The sequence below is a fragment of the Prosopis cineraria genome, unplaced genomic scaffold (genome assembly GCF_029017545.1).
Source record: "Prosopis cineraria cultivar Desert tree isolate PC_DT_omini unplaced genomic scaffold, ASM2901754v1 PC4, whole genome shotgun sequence".
NCBI lineage: Eukaryota > Viridiplantae > Streptophyta > Magnoliopsida > Fabales > Fabaceae > Prosopis > Prosopis cineraria.
Window position 1 is genome coordinate 31,703,909 of NW_026555335.1, and position 19,709 is coordinate 31,723,617.

Here is a 19,709-nt window from a genome sequence, read left to right on the forward strand (position 1 = left end):
GCTCAAATTATTGTTTTAAATTATCCTCAACTAATTTTCCTAATATTCATGAAGTAATATTTGTAAAAACTTAAAACTGTTTTCAAAAACGAGAAAAGAAAAAAGAAAAAAACCTGTTTGAGTCCTTTCTTATACGGTGATCTTCAAATTTCTTTTATTTTGTTAATTTTAAAAATAAAAACTAGAAACATCTTATAATTATTTTATTTTTCTGTGACATTTTTGCCAACTAAAGCATTTTATATTTAGTCATTGTAAGTTAACGTCATCGACTCTCAATGCCACTGCCCCACTGTTGGCCACCTTGATCGGCAACCACCGTCAAAAATGGTTGACCACTGTTACTAGCCAATTTTTATTTAAATTTTAAAATTAATATAATATAAAAATTTATTTTGAAATATAATTTTTGAAAAATGGTTTCTAAAATAGTTTTTAAAAATAAAAAAATAAAGCAAAATCTAACAAACCCTTATAGTACTTCTCCTTTATCAAATGGACTCTAAGCAATATACGTTGAGCTACGCACGCATATTTAAAAACAGTTTAGATTCTAAAAATATCTAAATATGGTTACTTATGAAGGGCATTTTAATAAAGATACATTAAACATTAGGAAAATAACAATAAAATTCTACTAAATGAAGGGCATTTTAATAAAGAGACATTAAACATTGGAAAAATGACAATAAAATTTCACTAAATGAAGGGCATTTTAATAAAGAGACATTAAACATTGGAAAAATGACAATGAAATTCCACTAAAATATATAAATGACAATTAAATCCCTTAAAATGTTATAATTCCTATAAAATCTTTGGGTACCTTTCTAATATTAATGATTTTAGGTTGAATGACTAAATTTTTTCTTGTTTAAAATAAAAATAATGTGTCTAGCTCTATTTTTCAATCACATCTTTTATTTAAGTAATCATAATTTTTATTTTGTAAATCACAAAAATTAAAGAGTTGAGGTAAAAATTTACCCTTGAAGTTTCCAGGCAGGTGCATTTGGTATTTTCAAGTTTTTTTTTTGGCATAATATCGCCCCCAGTTTTTTTTTAATTTGGTGCAATCTCATCCTATTGCTAGGATGAGACCCCATTGATCGTTAAGTTAAAAATTTTGACTGTTAATAGCCTTGTTGGCTTGCCACATCAACCTCCACGTGTAATTCTCTTTCCTCCTCTCCTCTACCCCTTCATTTCTCTCCTCCAAACCCATATTTAGGTCACGATCCAAATTCCAAACCTAGATCCCCTCATGAACCCTCCCCTTCTTCTTCCTCCTCCTCATCCTTATCATCATCATATCACTATCAATATGAGCTAGCACAGCATTTGTGAAGATGGAGGGGAAGGAATTGATCAGATCCATTTGTTCACATTTGTTCATATGTCTTGTTTGTCTCGTCATTAGATCTATTTGTGAATTTTAGACTCTAAGGCTATGATTCGCATCGAATTTTAGACTCAAACTTTGTTAATAGATCATATAAGAGCATCAAGGCTCAAATTTGAGACACAACTAGCTTGTTTCCACTAATGTCGAGGAAGTTATTTGCATCATCATCACCCATTCATCTTCTTCATTCATTTTTCTTCCCCTGTTCTTCAGTGGTTTTTTTTTTTTTGCAAAACCCAAAAAAGGGTTTAACCAAAACCCAAATCTCACCCCCCCTAAGTTCATCAACATCCTCAAATGCTAGAAGAGCCCGAGCACGACCTTAAGTTTAGAAGGGGAATGGAATTCGATGCCTTGATTTTTGCTTGTAGAGCAGCATGGGCATGGAAGGAAAGGAAGAGCTTAAGCAAGACATGGGTTCATCAAATTCAAAGCCTTGATTTTTCATTTTGAGACCTATAGTTTGTATTGTATTGTAGATATGAGATCATGGTTTTTTTATTTGTCTTTGGGTTTTTTATTTTAGATTAATCTTGTAATGATTTTCTATGTTTATGGGTTCAATCTTTCTAGATCAACCCAATGCTCATTAAAGCTAGAGTCAGGAATAAGGGCCAGGCCTGGAGGGCCAAGCTTAGAGGCCTTGTTTAAATAAGGGTTCAGGTTTTAAAAATAATTTTTTTAAAGTAATCAAGCTTAAGGGCTTGGCCCTGATAAACCTTGTAAAAAAGGGCTCGAGCTCGAATAGCCCTTCAAGCCATGTTATATTATTATTATTATTATTATTATTATTATTATTATTATTATTATTATTTTCTTTGGTGGAACATGTGATTAAAGCCAATGACCTGCTCACCTGATCCTACATGCATTACATTATTATTAATTTTAATTTATTCTAAAATTAATGTAATATAATTTAATAAATATCAATGTATAGTATAAAATTCTTGATATTTTTTATTTTTCTATAATTATTATGTTTGTGTATTTATAAAAAATGAATTTTTTTAACCAAGATTTAAATTTTATCACTAGACTTCTAAATGTGTGTTGTTTAATTTTTAAAAAATTATGAGGATTTTATTTTTTTAATTTCAGAATATTTTAATTAATTTATAATGTTTAATTTTTTTTATTTTTTGAAAAAGGGCTTGCAGGCCCAGCCCTGAGCCCTTCACATAAGGGCTGGGCTTAAGGAATGGGGTGTAAAATGGAGAACCAGGCTTTAGGGCTTAGGCCCTTAAGGGCTTGGCCTGACTCTATTCCCAACTCTAATTAAAACTTCATTTCCTTGGCTTCATTATTAGGGATTTAGCATGGTTAGACATGTGCCAATGGTCTTTTTGGGACAAATTTTGCTGAATCTTTGCCAAGGAGTATGCATTTTCCTTTTTTTATTTCAATTTTTAGTTTTAAAAATATGCCACTTCAACATTCCACATAAGCATAATAAGTCAACTAATAGTCGAATATTTGGATCTGTTAGCTCGGGACGACATTGTACCGTTTTGAAAAAAATTAGGAAAAAATTGCACCTAGAAAAATTTGAGGATATCACATGCGCCTAAATGGAAACTTTGAAAGTAGAGTTATACCTTAACCCAAAATTTAACAAGAAATCACAACTTTTCATATGAAATTTTCTTTTATGATTGATAAATAAGTTCTAAAAAATAATCAATCATAATCAAAACTTTTATTTAAGCAATTACAACTTTGATTTTATGAATTGTAAAAATTGAAAAAGAAATTATAACTTACCACATGAAATTTCTTTTATTATTGAAATCTAAGTTTTGAAAATAACCAAATATAATTTTTGTTTAAGTAATTATAACTTTTAATATGTGAATCATGAGAATTGAATAAGAAATTATAATTTTTTACGTGAAATTTCTTTTATTATTGAAGTTCAAGTTCTGAAAATAATCAATTACAACTTTTGTTTAAACAATCATAACTTTTATTCTGTAAATTGTAAGAATTAAACAAAAAATCTTAACTTTTCATATAAAATTTTTTTTATTATTGAAGTCTAAGTTTAAAAAAATAACTAGTTATAATTTTTGTTTGAGCAATCACAATTTTTATTTTTTAAATCGTAAGAATTGAATAAAAAATTACAAATTTTTATGTGAATCTGTTATTTTTTTATTTTAAATAAGAGATAATTTAATCATTTAATTCAAAATCATTGATCTCAAAAAGATATATAAAAACTTTAGAAGAATTATAATATTTTGAAAGACTTAATTGTCATTTTTATATTGTCATTTTTCCTTAAACATCGAAGAAAGGTTTGCAATATTGCTTATATTTTTTTTATAATAGGGGAATTATTTAACACTGGAAGACGTATTAGTAGAAGCTGTAAGCACAATTAGGAAGCTTATTAAGTTGTTATTATGTTGTAATCTTTTATGGTTGTGTATAGTTAGAAGTAGATTACTATATATGTTTCGGTGTGTAATTCACGTCACAACAAAATTCAAATTCACATACGTAAATGGGAGAAGGAAGTTGTTTCTTACCACCTAGTGGAAAGACTGCAATAATTATGAGCAATTAGATTAAATTTAATTATTTAAATTGATGTTTTCTTATAACATAAGGGGTAGACTTTGTCAACAGTAAATATTACTTTTCTTGAAATATACTCCCTCTATTAAAAAATGTAAGGCATTTTAACTGAATTTCACCTCTAATAAAGTAGTTATCTACTTTTAAACTAACCTTATCTTTTCATATTTACCTCTATTAAATACCCTATAATAAATATAAAGTCATTCATCAATATGGGCACTTTAAAAAAAAAGGCAATAATTACATTTTAAAATACTAAAAATACCTTACATTTTTTAATATTCAACTCCTCAAAAAATATCTTATATTTTTAAATAGAGAGAGTATAAAGCACATAGTAAGCATTTTTTAATTAAATTATTACATATACAAAGACTGAAATTCAAACTACTAAATATTTGTTAAAATGACAAAAGCCCTTAATACCAACTATAGTTGGTAGTAAATTATTTCCGCTTGAAATGGAGTACATTAACGATAACAAAGTCACAAGCAATCGAAAAAAGAAAAAAACAATAAAAAATAGGACCAATCTTGCTTGAGTCGCGTTCGTACCTTTTGAATTTACGTGTTCATGAACTGGGTGACACTTGGAAATAATGCATTGATATTATATTTCTTTTAGACAGATCACTTTAAAGTCCCATTCAAAATAATTAGGAAGCCACATTCAGCTTCTTCTTAAAAAAATTTATTATAAATAAGAATTGATAATAAATTTTATTAAAAAAATTATATTTTTATTTTAATAATAATTTATTTTATATTAATTCTTATTTATAATTAATTTTTTTAAAAAAAGACTGACTGTGATTTTGTCAAATAATTAATTACTCGTATGTTCATTGACAATTAAGTTTAGGAGACAGCAATTCTTGAACTCAATTGCCAATGAATATGGAAGTAATTAATTATTTTGAGAAAGATTTATATGTAATTTTCTTTTAATCTTAATAATATATAACAACTTTTCTTGTCATATTATTTTCACCTTGATAGTCGTCCCCACCTAGCACGGCTTAATACTAAATTATCCTCTATCGATTCGCGAAAGCATTACCTCCAGTCAAATCTAGATAAGTGTATTTTAATAAATTAATAATATTAATAATAAGAGATTGTTAAAGAATAAATGATTCATAAAAAATTAATATATCTTAATTTAATTAAAAACAATCAATATATAATTAAGTATATAATTTTCTTCTAATATTTTTTTAGTTATATTTATAAGTTATGTGATTAATTTTTTATTACAATTTTTTCTTTTACTCTCCATTAAATTTTGGAGGAAAACATAATTTTAAATCCTTATATTTTGCTCGCGTTTTACTATTAGTCTCTATATTTTTTTTTATTTTTGATCTCTATACTTTTATATTTTATTATTTTAGATTTCTCTATGAATAAAGTATAGGGATCTTGGAGGGATATGAAATAATAAAAATAAAGGTACAGGGACCAAAAACATAAAAAAAAAGGTACAAGGACTACTAACGAAACATGAATAAAGTATAAGGACTTAAAATTATATTTTTTTTAAATTTTATTAATTGAAAGTATGTTATTAAAGCATGTATATTTAATAAAAATAAAGTTAAAAACTTATTAAATTTTTAAATAGAATTAATTCATTTAATTTTTTTCTCAGTTCTATAAAACATGTTAGAAATTACTTGTAATAAGACCAAAGAGTATTTTTTTTAAATAAGTTTTCCAACATTTTGTATTAATATTGATTTCAAAATTGATTGTCTTATATATTTAAATCAAGTTTGGGATTAATTACTTTGATGATTCATAAAAATTATTGGGTTAAAATGTATTTTTACTCATGAACTTTTTTTTTAAGAACACTCAGTACTCTATATTGATAAGTGTGATATTTTTTTCTTGAGCTATTTTTTTTTGAAGAGCAAAAAACCTCTTCTATAAGTCAATTATTAACTTTGTCGTTTTTCACTAACACATCATGCGCCTAGGGCTCATGCATAGTGATAAATAAGAATCTAATTATGTCTTTAGTGTTAAGTTATCTTTGAACTCTTTTTTCGATAACATTGGGCACCTTAAAGTCCTTTTTTAAAATATTGTTGAAATAACATTTATGAATATTGCTAAAATATTAACTATTTTCATATTTAATAATTTAAATATTATTATTTATAAATATTCATCTAAAATTTATAAATTATTTTTTAAATATTAACATATCCAACTAATTTTTTTCATAAATTTATAGATAAATTATTTTTTCTTATTAATATGATAATTTCTCCACATATTTTTTTTAAATTATTAAAAGCTTCAATTATTTTTTAAATATTTATTAAATTTTTATCTAGACATATTTTCTTAATATGATAATTTCTCTGCATAGTATTTTCTTAACATATCATCATTAGTAACTTTTTCTTCATATAATTTCAGTTGAAAATTAATTCTCAAAATTATAGAGTTATATTCACTTACCAATTTAAAATCTTGTAAGTGTAAATGCGTTTAATCATAATGAGTTTGGAAAAATTATAATTTTTTGATAGTCATACCTTTTAAACTGTTTTAAGAAACAAGAGAGTCTTTTATATTCAGATACTTAGTTTTTAACCCTTCCTATAAATGATGACAAAGAAAAATCATAGCTACAGCCTTATTTTGATTGGATGCTTGATTGTCATCCTTGATTGTGTCTACAAGATCATTGGTATCTAGATTAATTTTCACAAGTAGCACCTAAAATAGATAATTTTTCTTAGTAATATCAAGAGCCATAAACTCAAGTTTTGAAAAATTTAACACATAGATACTATAATAAAAATATGATAAGAGTTACTTTCTCCGTTAAAAAATATAAGGCCTTTTTTGAGGAGTTAAATGTTAAAAAATATAAGATATTTTTTAATCTTTTGAGGTATAATCATTGTCTTTATTTCAAAAATGCTCCTATTGATAATAACTTTATATTTACTGCAGGGTGTTTAATAGAGGTAAATATGAAAAGATAGGGCTAGTTGAAAAATAGGTAACTACTTTATTGTGAGATGAGATTCGATTAAATATATCTTATATTTTTGAACGGAGAGAGTAGATGATATTCAAAATTGAAAGGATCAAATGGTTAGAAGATAAATTAAATTACACATGAACATAAAAATTACCTTGTAATGAAAAACCTTACTATAAAACCTTTAGATTACCAAAACTCTTGTATTGATAATGTGTTATGAAAGTCAACAATTAAAGAATAAAGATATTGGAAAAAGAAGTAGATACAAGAGAATGGAAGAATTTTTATAGATTATTGTACTTTTTAATATAAATAACATGCCCTATTTATAGCCTGGTTTTACACATCAAATATTGCACAAATAATAAAAGATAAATAAAGGGTAATTAACAATCATTATGGTGAGAATTTTATGAAAGAAGATGAAAATGAGAAGGTGAGGAAGATGGTATATTCATAACAATATTTATATTCTTATAATTATTTAAAAATATGTAACTTTTTAATTTTACTTATTTTATAATTAACAATCATATTCAACTGTTGTTTGAGAATTCAAACCATAATAAATAAGGAATGAGTAAAATTAGAAATAATAATTAATTATTCTAACTTTGACTTAAAAATAGTTGATTAAAATCTTGATTTTCTAACAATGTTCACATCTTTTAAATTGTAAATTTTTTTTAGTTCCTAAACCAGCATAGTAAAAAATCTAGAGGTACTACTACTCTAGTTCTTTAAGCTCAAGAATACTTTTAGGTTGCGTTTGAATAAGTAGATTAAAATTGAGAATTTGGATTTAAAATCTCATGTTTGAAATCTCACATTTAAAATTCATATATTCTAAATTATTTGTTTGAATGACATAAAAAATTTTAAATTATAATATTAAAATTCTTTGTTTAGATCTAAAGTAAAATTTTATATTTTATATTTTATATTTGAATTTAAAAGAAACTTAGATGACTGGTCAAAATTGATAGTCTGAATGGCCAACTTTCACTAGAATCAAACAGCCAAAGCCAACTGGGACTGTAGCACTGGTGATGAGAAACAGCCAACTTTTGTCAAGATCTGAGTTATAGGATGATAGGGACAGATGATTGACTTCCATCAAGACTAGACCAACAACGACCGGACTGCTGACTTCTACCAGGATTAGACTGATGATGATGATAGGACTGGACGACCAACTTGCACCAAGGCTTGATCAACAGTGATGATGGGGACCAGACCAAACTGATGGCGACTATTGAGACCAAACGAGTGACTTCCACTGAGACTTAATTGACTTCAATGATCTGGATAGGACAACTGACTTTTACTAGGACCAAATTGACGATGATAGTGATGAAGGGGATCGAACGGTCAACTTTTATCGGGGCCGAACTAACGGCAATAACTAGGACGAGATGGTTGACTTTGACCAAGACTAGACCGATTTAATGGTCAACTTCTTCCTGGACCAACGGCATTGGTGGGGACCGGACAGTCGACTTCTATCAGGACGTGACCAACTGCGACGATGGGGATAGGACGGTCGACTTCCACTTGGATTGGACCAACTGTGACGATTAGGACGGGACAACCAGCTTTCACCTAGACTTGACCAACTGCGACCATTGGGACGGGACAACTAACTTCCACTAGGACCAAATTGACGACGACGATGAGGATGGGACAACCGACTTCTATCGAGACCAGACTGACGGCAACCATTGAGATAAGATGGATGATTTTCACTAGAACCAGACCGATGGTGATGGGGACCAAATGGATGACTTCTACCAGGATCAGACGGCTAACTTCAATTGAGACTGGACCCGGTGGAAGTTAGTCGTCCGATCCTTATAGTAGCTATCATTTCAATTTTGATAGAAGTTAGCTGTTCGGTCCTAGTCGGTCGTTCTGTCCCTACCATTATCGTGGCTGTCGATCTAGTCCAGGTGGAAGTTAGCCATCCCGTCCTAATCTTCGCTGTCATTATCAGTCCGATCCTAGTTGAAGTCAACTGTCTGATCCCCGTCGTTATCGTCAATCTGGTCTTAGTAGAAGTCAACCATCCAATCTAGGTCATTATCGTCGGTCCAATCCCTGTTGTCACCATTGTAGTTGATAATCGCCATTGCCGTCAGTCCTATCCCAGCGAAAGTTGGCCATCCATTATTGTCTCCATATTCATCAGTATGATCCTAGTGGAAGTTGGCTGTCCCGTCCAAGTAGTCGCCATTGGTCCAATCACAGTGGAAGTCGACCTTCCGGTCTCAATCAACGGTGGCAGCTTGTTTGTGTTAATTTTAACTATTCGATCCAATTATCATTGGCAAACTGATAAGGCCTTCATGGTATTGGTTCAAATTATAGAAGAGATTTAGTTAGATTTGAAATAATAAGAGTTTAGAAAGAATTTCAAATTATAAAAAGATGAAGGTGAAACTTAGATTTAACATTTTTAATTACCTAAATAATGGATTTGGCTCAAATTTAAATCCATATATATATATATCCATATATATTTATTTAATGCGACTTCATATCTCAAGGCTTAAACTTGAGATTTTAGGACAAGTTAATTCAACTCTTTCAACTAATTGAACCAAGCACCCCACAATTCAAATTGTATCCTTGAATGAAATAATTATAATATTTGACGTAGTTAAACTAATGTTTATTTTCACTAGATAAATTTATTTCATTAATTATAGAGATAATTTAGTTTAAATTTTTTAAGAGAAAATAACAATAAAATCTTCCTAATTATATAAATGACAACTTGGTCTATTGAAATGTCATAATTTCATCAAAATCCTTAGAGACTTTTATGTAAATAAATTTTAAATTGAAACAACCGTTTTACCCTTATTAACATGTTGTCCATTTCTTGTTTAATTCTTTTATTAATAAAATTGTTATTCTTTAAACAAAGTTGTGATTATGGGTTATTATTTTTTTGAATACAAGGAAACGGATAAAGCCGTGAGAGGATTATAAAAGTTAGGTCAAATCAGAGTCCAGAATGGACCTGTAAGCTATAGGTGATTTATTATAAATAATGAGATCATAACTTCCATGAGAGCTTTCACGTGTGAGTAGATTAGCACATTTGTTTATTTCTTTAAAGTTATGATCAAGAGTGACTGACCAGTCTTTCATAACAAGTTTCCTAATTTTCTTGATGTTTGACGTTAAAGGATGACTATCAGAGAAGTTTTGTTGGATAAGAGAAGGGGCTTCTATAAAATCAATGTGTAAGTTGATCTTAGTAAGTTTAGCATTCTAACAAAGCTAGAGACCTTTTAAAATACCTAACAATTCAATCACAGTACTAGGTTGGTAGTCAAAATATTTAGAGAATCCCATAATTCAATTTCCTTTGTCATCGCGAAAGGGTAAAATAATTTTTTATTTCAAAATTTATTGACACAAAATTCTTAAGGACTTTAATAAAATTAGGACATTTTAAGAGACTAGATTATTGTTTATATAATTTGAGGATTTTATTATCATTTTCCTATTTTTTTCAATTTCAAACATAATTATTTATGTAATTAATTTTTGGGAGAATGACAAATAAGTCCCAAAGGGATCAATTATCAAAAGTGTCAAATTCTAGTAATTTACATGTTTACCTTTCAAATTTACAACTTTATTATTATGAATTTACAATTTGTATTTCAAATTTTAACATAAAAATTAATTAATTTTTTAACTATTTTAAAATGTAAAAAATAAGTTATAAATTTATTATGATTAAATTATAAAATTAAGAGTTAAATTTATAAATTTATAGAGTTTAATATTTGAGATTTTATTAAATTAATTAATCAATTTATATATCATTCTCTCTTAATTTATATATCATTCCCTCTTAATTTTTGTTTGATTTGCCAGCGTGACTATCGACTCCACCAATCTGTGCCACTTGTTGTTAAGTTTTTGTCGAACCCCAACAAACAGCTGCGAATCATCCAAAATTCTTAAAGTTCTGTCGTACGTCTTCGCCCTTCTCTCCACCACGTGGCGGTGAGTTACTGGAAACGTCCTCCCACGATATTTAAAACACTGCAATATTTTATTCAATTTATATTTAAAATCTTACCGAATCCTTTAAATCAATATATCATTAATTCATTATGAAAGGTATATAAAATATAAGCACATCAACTGCGCGATGGTTGGGTTCGATATTTCCATAGGGTTAGGTTGCGTGCTCGGACGGACTTTAGAGTCAAACATATGGTTGATGACTTGTAAGCATATACTTCAAAAACATGTGTGATTTATTATGACAATTACAAAGTGTTACATACTTTCATTATCCATAAGATATAATAGGATTTATTTTAAATTTTCTAACTCACATATATTCTATTTTATTTAGTTCTATTTATCAGAAAGAGAAAATTTTCTTTTCTTTTTATTATTTTTGCCAACAAAAAGAGAAATTTTTTTAATCTTATTTATAAAACATATCATTAACTTTTTATTATAAGTTTTTTCTCATGAGAAAAATTATATACTTTTTTTCTAACAAAAGAAATTATATATCATTGATATATATATATATATATATATAAAATAGAACTAAAGTTTGAAAACTTATAAATTTTTGAAAGAATAATATGTTAAAAATGTGATTGAAAAAAGTATATGAAAAAGGAAAACTAATTTAACTTCAATAAATTATTCAAAATACAAAAAATAAATATATAAAAAAGCGTATGCCAAACATATTATATTCACTTAATTCAATGTCTTTAATTAGCTTTTATCGTATTTTTTTTATATAAAAATATGACAAGTTAATGATAAATAAATTTTTGTATGTTAAAAATATAACAACTATTAAAATAAAAAATTTTAAATTTTATTAACTTTATATTAAAGTTTAATAATTTTTCACTCTTATCTCCTAATAAGAATAAAAAAATTATTTTTAATATTTTTTTTAACATTTAATAAAGTAAAAAGATAAAAAATATAAAAAATAATAAAATATAATTAAAATTAATCTTTTCTCTCTCATGAATAGAACCAGAGATATATTTTATTAACACAGTTTTTAATTGAAGTTTTATTTTTTTTGCCTCAAATTATTCAAGTGCCAATCCCTAAAACAATATATTTACGCATCTATGAATTTTTTAAAAAAACAATTTGAGTTTACATTTCGTGATCACTGATTATCCACTTGAGCTTCTTAAAATTTTTAAACATATCTTGTTTTTATTAAATTTCTTAAACTAAATGATACATGTCAACATAACAAGATTAACGTTCTCAAATACTAATATTTTTTAGATGTTAGATGTTATAGTTTAAATTAAAATTATATCCCAAATATTTGAGCAGCCTGGCCTAAACCTATAATTTATTTATTAAATTTAAATTTAAATTTTGTAACCCTCATTTGTCTTTATAAATAACGAGACCCTAAAATCTCACCCGCTCCTCAAATACCCCCAATTAAGTATCAGTCGTTAGATAACATGTTCTTGTCTTCAACATCACCTTCCCATCTCACTCAACGCTGATTTTTTATTTTTCCCAAATGTATCTTCTTAATCTCTCCGCTAATCCATCACTAATAACTCCCAATTGATTCATTCTGTTTCTTCTAGAAATTACCATTTGTTATCGTTCGCATTCATCGTTCTTACGGTTCAGGAATTTTGGGATGATGAAGAACGGGTCGTCTCTCACGGAGAAACCATGGTTCTTGGTTTTGGCTCTGATCGGCTTAATCGGCGGCGCCTTTTACATATCCTCCGTCGCCCGGAACTCTAACAGCTTATTGTGTTCCATCTCGGCGGTTAAAGGCGGTGCGGCGGAGGATTTTCAGGCCACGTCGACCCAGCTCAAGGCGATACTCCACTACGCCACCACTCATGTCGTCCCCCAGCAGTCACTATCGGAGATCCGAGTCACCTTCGATGTGCTCAGATCCTTAGGCCGGCCGAGCAACTTCCTCGTCTTCGGCCTCGGTCACGACTCGCTCATGTGGGAAGCGATCAATCCCGGCGGTACCACTCTGTTCCTCGAGGAAGACCCTAAATGGGTCCAAACAGTCCTCAAGGATGCTCCTCATCTTCAGGCTCACACGGTACATTACCGGACACATCTGAAAGAAGCGGACCGGCTTCTCTCTTGGTACCGGACGGAGCCAACGTGTTCGCCGGAGAGGGCTTACCTGCGTGACAACGACAAGTGCAAACTGGCTCTCCACAATCTGCCAGAGAATGTGTATGATAGGGAGTGGGATCTGATCATGATCGACGCTCCGAGGGGATATTTCGCGGAGGCGCCGGGGCGGATGGCGGCAATCTTCTCAGCGGCGGTAATGGCGAGGAACAGGAAGGGATCCGGTGTGACGCACGTCTTCTTGCACGATGTTGATCGGAAGGTCGAGAAGGTGTACGCGGAAGAGTTCCTGTGCAGGAAGTACAGGGTTGATGCCGTCGGGAGGTTGTGGCACTTTAAGATTCCGTCGGCGACGAACGAGACCCACCACAGTTCTCGGTTCTGCTAGATTGCGCCGACCATGACCACGAGATTTTTCAGAAAAGCGGTGTTGCTAATGCTCCCCATCCACAGCTTCGGGGTTCGATTATTATTATATTATTATTATTTTTTTAAATATTCAGTAATTTTGAATTATCGCACTATTATTATTATTATTATTATAATATTTTCCTTTCATAGGATCTAAAGTCTAAATCGAAGGGCTGTGGGGTAGGGATGAGGACGAATAGCCAAAATTACAGGGTTACGTGTCGCTGTCTCGTTTTTTTACCATTTTTTGTTTTTTAATTGAGATATATGTTTTTACCCACTAGAGGAGATTTAATATTATCATTTGGATGATGTAAATATTTAAAAAAAAGGATAAACGCAATTATAGTAATTTGTGGAGATCGTGACAAATGGAACTTAGTTCTCAAAATAATTCAAGTTAGGGTAAGTGGTATGAACTCTCATCCTTCAGCCTGAATATTTTATTCTCATTTATTGTGTGTGGAACAAATTTAAATATGTCTGCATCTTGCGCTCCCTCTTCCAAGAGAAACTAGTTTCAGCTGTTAGGGCTGATAAATGATAATGGATTGACAGGAATAAAATGGATGGAAATATTAACTGCCAACCTATTTAGTATGTGATTGATCAAAGGGAAGAAATAGTAGAAAAAGTGGGTGACATTGAGAGAGAGGGCTTGAAGGAGGGAGTGAGTTAATGAAAGTAGAGATGAAGATTAATATAGTCTAGACAAGGATTCTTTGGTACAGTATGATTCGAGATATATTATATTTTTTCCCATTTTTATTTATTATATGATACTTTTCACCTATTTTGAGAAAAATTAATTTTTCTTAATTTTATAAAAATAAGATTTATTTTTATTTTTATCCTTAACTTTAAACAATAATATAATTATATTAAATATTTTTATGCTAATCAAGAGTTAAAATTTAAAAAAATAATTTAATTATTATAAAAGTGTATCATATTTTAAACTAGAAATTATTTTTAGAATATGTCTTGATCAAAAAGAGCAGGTGTTATGGTTCTAACAAACTTGGTAATGAGGTTTTTTTATTTTTTTTTTAATGGGAAAGTTGACGCTAAAGCCATTGTGCAACCAAATGCCACAGTGCAACATTTTGTGGGCCATCGTAAAATGAAGAGCTCAGAAAGATGCCACAGCGCAACATTTTGTCCTTAACTTATTTACATTTGTTTTAGCATATAAGGTCCATAATCTCTACTTAAATAGACATTTGATCTCTCAAGGTGGACAGGCAAAATTGCACAATAATGTAGTTTATAATGCTTGTGATTTTCTGAAGCATACTTTGTGATTATTTTTTCTCTTTTCCGGCAAGTTCTATGAACAATGCCAAATGTAATGAATTATATAAGATAAAATTTACATATGTGGATTGCATAATTTTTTTTTTGGGCAATAACAGTTACTTTTCGTGACATGAAACAAAATTATATTAAAAATAATAGTAGTAATTAAAAAAAAAAAAAGAAGGGAATTGTACGGATAAAGGTAACACTCGAATTGGGTGAATGAAGCAAGGAATTTGGTGGAATGGGAATTGGGCGGCAGCAGAAAAAAGAACAGACGCTATATTTCAGGACGTACGTCTGGTCACTTTCCTCTCTTTGTTTCACATTCTGCCTTGTTTCCTGTTATTTAAATGCCACCTGTTACTTCTTTCATCCGGTGGTGGGGTTCCCTTCAACCGGATTTTGATTCTCACTGGACTTTCTTTCAATACATTTTTTCATATTCAATTTTAATTATTCATTCAATTGTTGTTTTGTTTTAATAGTGTGAGATTGTTAATTATATCATTAAAATAAATAACTTATTTATTATTATCACTTAAATGCTTTTGAAAACAAGACTATAATGTTTATCAATGACAATCATTAAATGAATATTATATTTATTTTTATATTATAATTAGCAATTTCACATCACTAAACCAAAACAATAATTAAATAAATAGTTGAGATTGAGTATGAAGAGATGTATTGAGAGAAAATATGAAGAGGATTTAAATACTAAAAGGTTTATTAATTTGATCAATCTTTGTTTCCATGGACAATTTTCTCCTTCAGCTTTTTGTTTTTTGTGTGTATGTTTTTTTAAGGGAGAATGTCATTGAGGTGTTCCAGAAGAAACATAATGGTTGTGTGGTCCTATATGAAAATATATTTTGAAATGAAAAAGTTTAAAATACCCCTAATCCAATTACAATATATTGTTTTGATATTTATAACTAGATGCTCAAATTTTGATAACAAGCTCATCATTTTACTCAAAATTTATATGTTGATTTGTAAAAATTCGCATAATTTGTTAATTGCCCTAATTGGTTTTTTTAGGGTAACTTGAAATTTCATTTTAAAAATGTGATCTATAACAACTAGAGATTAACTTTTTAAAATCAACTTGTATGGTTGTGAATTGAAGACTTTCACTTATTAATTTTTTAAGATAACTTGAAATTTTATTTTTAAAATATAATATGATCTAACCAAACATTGACTTGTTAAATTAGAATATGTCAATGTCAATTGCATAGCTTTTACTCCTTTCATGTAAAAATATAAAGTATTTTTAATCAAATTTTATCTCTTTAATAAAGTGATTACCTATTTTCAAACTAGCTCTATCTTTTCATATTTACTCCTATTAAATACCCTGTAATAAATATAAAGTCATTATTAATAGGAACACTTTTGAAAAAAAAGACAATGATTATACTCAAAAGACTAAAAATACCTTACATTTTTAAACATTTAATTTCTTAAAAAATGCCTTACATTTTTTAATAGAAAAAGTACTTGTTAATTTTTAAGTTAATATAGAATTTTTAGTTAATGATAATTTAGAAGAAAATTACTCGTTAAAATTCAAACACGTTATCAATATCTGAACACCTTGTTGTAAGACAAAACAAAATCCTACATTTGCATCAAGAATATTTAAGACATTTTACGTTGAAACACATTGTCACATAACTGAAGAAAAATTTTAGAATTATATGGGCACAAAATGCCATTATCTTTATTTTGAGGGCTTTCAATGACATTCTCTCTCTCTCTTATTTCTTTTCTGTACTAAATAGATAAAATAGATATTAATTCATATCAAGAACATTAGTTATATTAGATTTTTTTTTGGCCAGCGGCTATATTAGTTACTAGTAAAAAAATATTTTGTTTTCTTAAAATATTCCTTCTTTCAATCATTTACATTGAAAACTTCTTTTTAGGAATATTCTCTTGGCTCTAAATACAAGAAATAATGATTCAATGTCTGAAATATTTATTGAATTATTTCATTTATACCCTACTTTATGAAATATAATTAGGTTAGTGTCATTAGACACTAAGCCACCTCCAATATGTGTATTTTTTTAATGAAAATTAAATATGTAATATATCTATGAACCTCAATTAATTTCAATTATATTTCTTGGTCTTAATGAATAAATTATTTGTATCTTATATATATATATATATATATATATAAAGACCAGTGGAAGTATCGAATTGCTTATAATATGGGATTCTAATTAAAGGGGAAAAAATAGGATCTAAATAATTTTTTAAAATTATAAGAATATAATATTCATTAAATTATTAAGGCTATTTTAAGAAAAAAATTAATTCATAAACTATTTAAATTGCTAATTTCTGAAAAGTAATTATTTAGTACTTATATTCAAAATAGGAGGATGGAATATTTTATAATGTCGTATGTGACATTTTTCAAATGTTGCCAAAACTCTTGCCGAAATAATGGTTTTATTCAAACATTGCTAAAACTCTTAATTAAAGGAACGACGAACAATGGACATTATTTTGTTTCATTGTATTTTCTTTCAAAACGTTTAATCATGCGATAGTGTAGTGGTTGATCAATTTCATAACCTAGTTAATTATTTCAGTTCTTTCTCTGGTGTGTGTGTGTGTGTAAAGTTCTTTCAAGTTTTAATGACTTAACCTAATCTAAGTTTTTTTGGTAAAAAAAAAAACCTAATCTAAATTCAAAATCAGTAGAAGAAATTGACCATAATGATAAGTTAATTAATTTAATTGACAATTAAATTAATTAATTTGTCAAAAAATTGATTAATTATAGTCAAACTTAGTTGATTAATAGTAATACTAAACTAACTAAACATCAATCACAGTGATAATTAATTTTTATAAAATAACATCATTTTTCTCATGTTTATATGATGAATTGATTTAGGGGTCCTAAAAGATAATTAAGCAAGAGTTGGCCCTAAAAATAAAAAGATTGACCTTTTAGGGTTGAAAATTTCATTTAAAAAAAATAAAAATTTAAAATATAAAATAAACTAAAATTATCTTTTTTATTCATTGGTTGAATATATATGGATTAAGGAACTACTTTTAGAATTAAATTCTAATGTTAAGCTCATTACTAAAAAAACAGCACTTGTGGATCACATGAAAATTTATCCAAGTCAAAAGAAAAATTTGAAACAAAAGCTGAAGAGAAGTATTAGTATATCTTTCACATCTAATTGTTAGATTGTTGTAATTTCTTAAAGTTATTTATACTTAACAACTTAAAAGGGCTTAAAAAATCCCAGCTCTAAAGTATTTATATTATTATATGCTTGGGTGATGCTTATAGTGTTACCAATTTGTTATGGTTATGGATTGATTTTGTTTTAACTTGTTTATTTTTATAAACTTTATTTTGTGTGGAATATATTTTTTTAAAGTATAAATATGTATATTAAGCGTTTAAATTTTAAAAAAAAAACATATTAGCTCTGCCTTAGGGCCGAGTCTTAGCCATAATATCTTTAGGCTGACTCTAATTCTCCTCTCTGTACTTACTTGGCCATCTCTTTTTCTGTTACATCTATCTACAACTGAATAATAATATTAGAACATTATAAAAGAACAATAAAAGCAGAAGACACGGTTCAGAATTAAAAACATAAAAAAAAAGTATCCAAATTCCAAATCATTTCTTTTTTTGTTTTCCTTTGACAAATAAACATGAGAAGAAAATGACAGATTTATTCAGATGGTGACACTTAACTAAGCAAGGAAAGTTTAACAAAAATTAATAATGATGTCACTGTTCTCCGAAGAAATAAACAAAGAAAGAAACCACGTTTCTTTCACATTGCCGTCACGCTTTTCACCTCAAGCACGATACTCAAAATAAGCAATCAATTTCCATTGGGCATATTGGTTTGAACTCTGAAGGCTTCACAAGGAATGTCCCTTTCAAAAGCTCTGATTTTCAACCTCGTAGGAGGGTGTAGGAGCATTAAACACAACGCGGCATCCCTGAAACTTGAAAGTTCAAGGGCTTGTTTGGGACAGTTTTTTATTTTCTAAAAAAAAAAATTATTTAATAACATATTTTTAAAAATAAAAAAATAAATATTATTTTAGAGAGTAAATAAATGAAAGCATCTTTTAAGTATTTTGTAATTATTGTTTTAGAAAATAAGGAAGAATGTAAAAAAACACTTATTTTTATTATTTTTTATTTTTAAAACATGTTTTGTAAAAAATCAGTTTTTAAAATAATAAAACAAAAACATTTTAAGCCACCAACATTCTTTTCATAATGTTGGGCTCAGCCCTGTTCCAACAAAGTTCATTTATTCCGTTCAAACGAGTGTTGGAAAATTCAAAACCTAACTAATCTGTAGTTAAGGACAAATCGGCACAGACGCAAGTGGAGCTCAATCGGCACCCCCTCCATTCCTTTTTACGCTCAGTTCATTTAAAAATATTTTATCGAATCTCTTTTTTAATAAAATAATTAATCATCTCTAAAATAACACAATTTTTTATATTAAATTTTATTTAATAAAATATTTTATTTTAAAATAAATATAAGATAATTTACTTATTATAAACACTTTTAAAAAAAATTATAAAAATATTAAAAACACTTCACATTTTTGAATGGAGGAAGTCACTTTTAATTAACTCATTAAAATTATCATGAGTTATTTAGAAAAATAAAACCATCTTGAAAACAAATCACTTTCTAATTTTGTTCCAAAATATAATGACATTATGACAGAAATATTTATTAATAATATTTTTTAATATTACCCTCCTTATTATATACTCTTTTTAATATGCTTTTATAAATGAATTATTAAATAAAAAGCATTTTTG

General features: G+C 28.1%; 1 protein-coding gene across 1 annotated transcript; it reads left to right on the forward strand.

The window, feature by feature from the left end:
• The first annotated feature begins 12,437 nt into the window (after positions 1-12,437).
• LOC129309308 (probable methyltransferase At1g27930) lies at positions 12,438-13,705 on the forward strand. The gene is made up of 2 exons (XM_054950838.1): positions 12,438-12,554; positions 12,669-13,705. Coding segments are annotated over exons 1-2 (864 nt in total). The 5' UTR covers positions 12,438-12,552; the 3' UTR covers positions 13,531-13,705.
• The last annotated feature ends 6,004 nt before the right edge of the window (positions 13,706-19,709 follow it).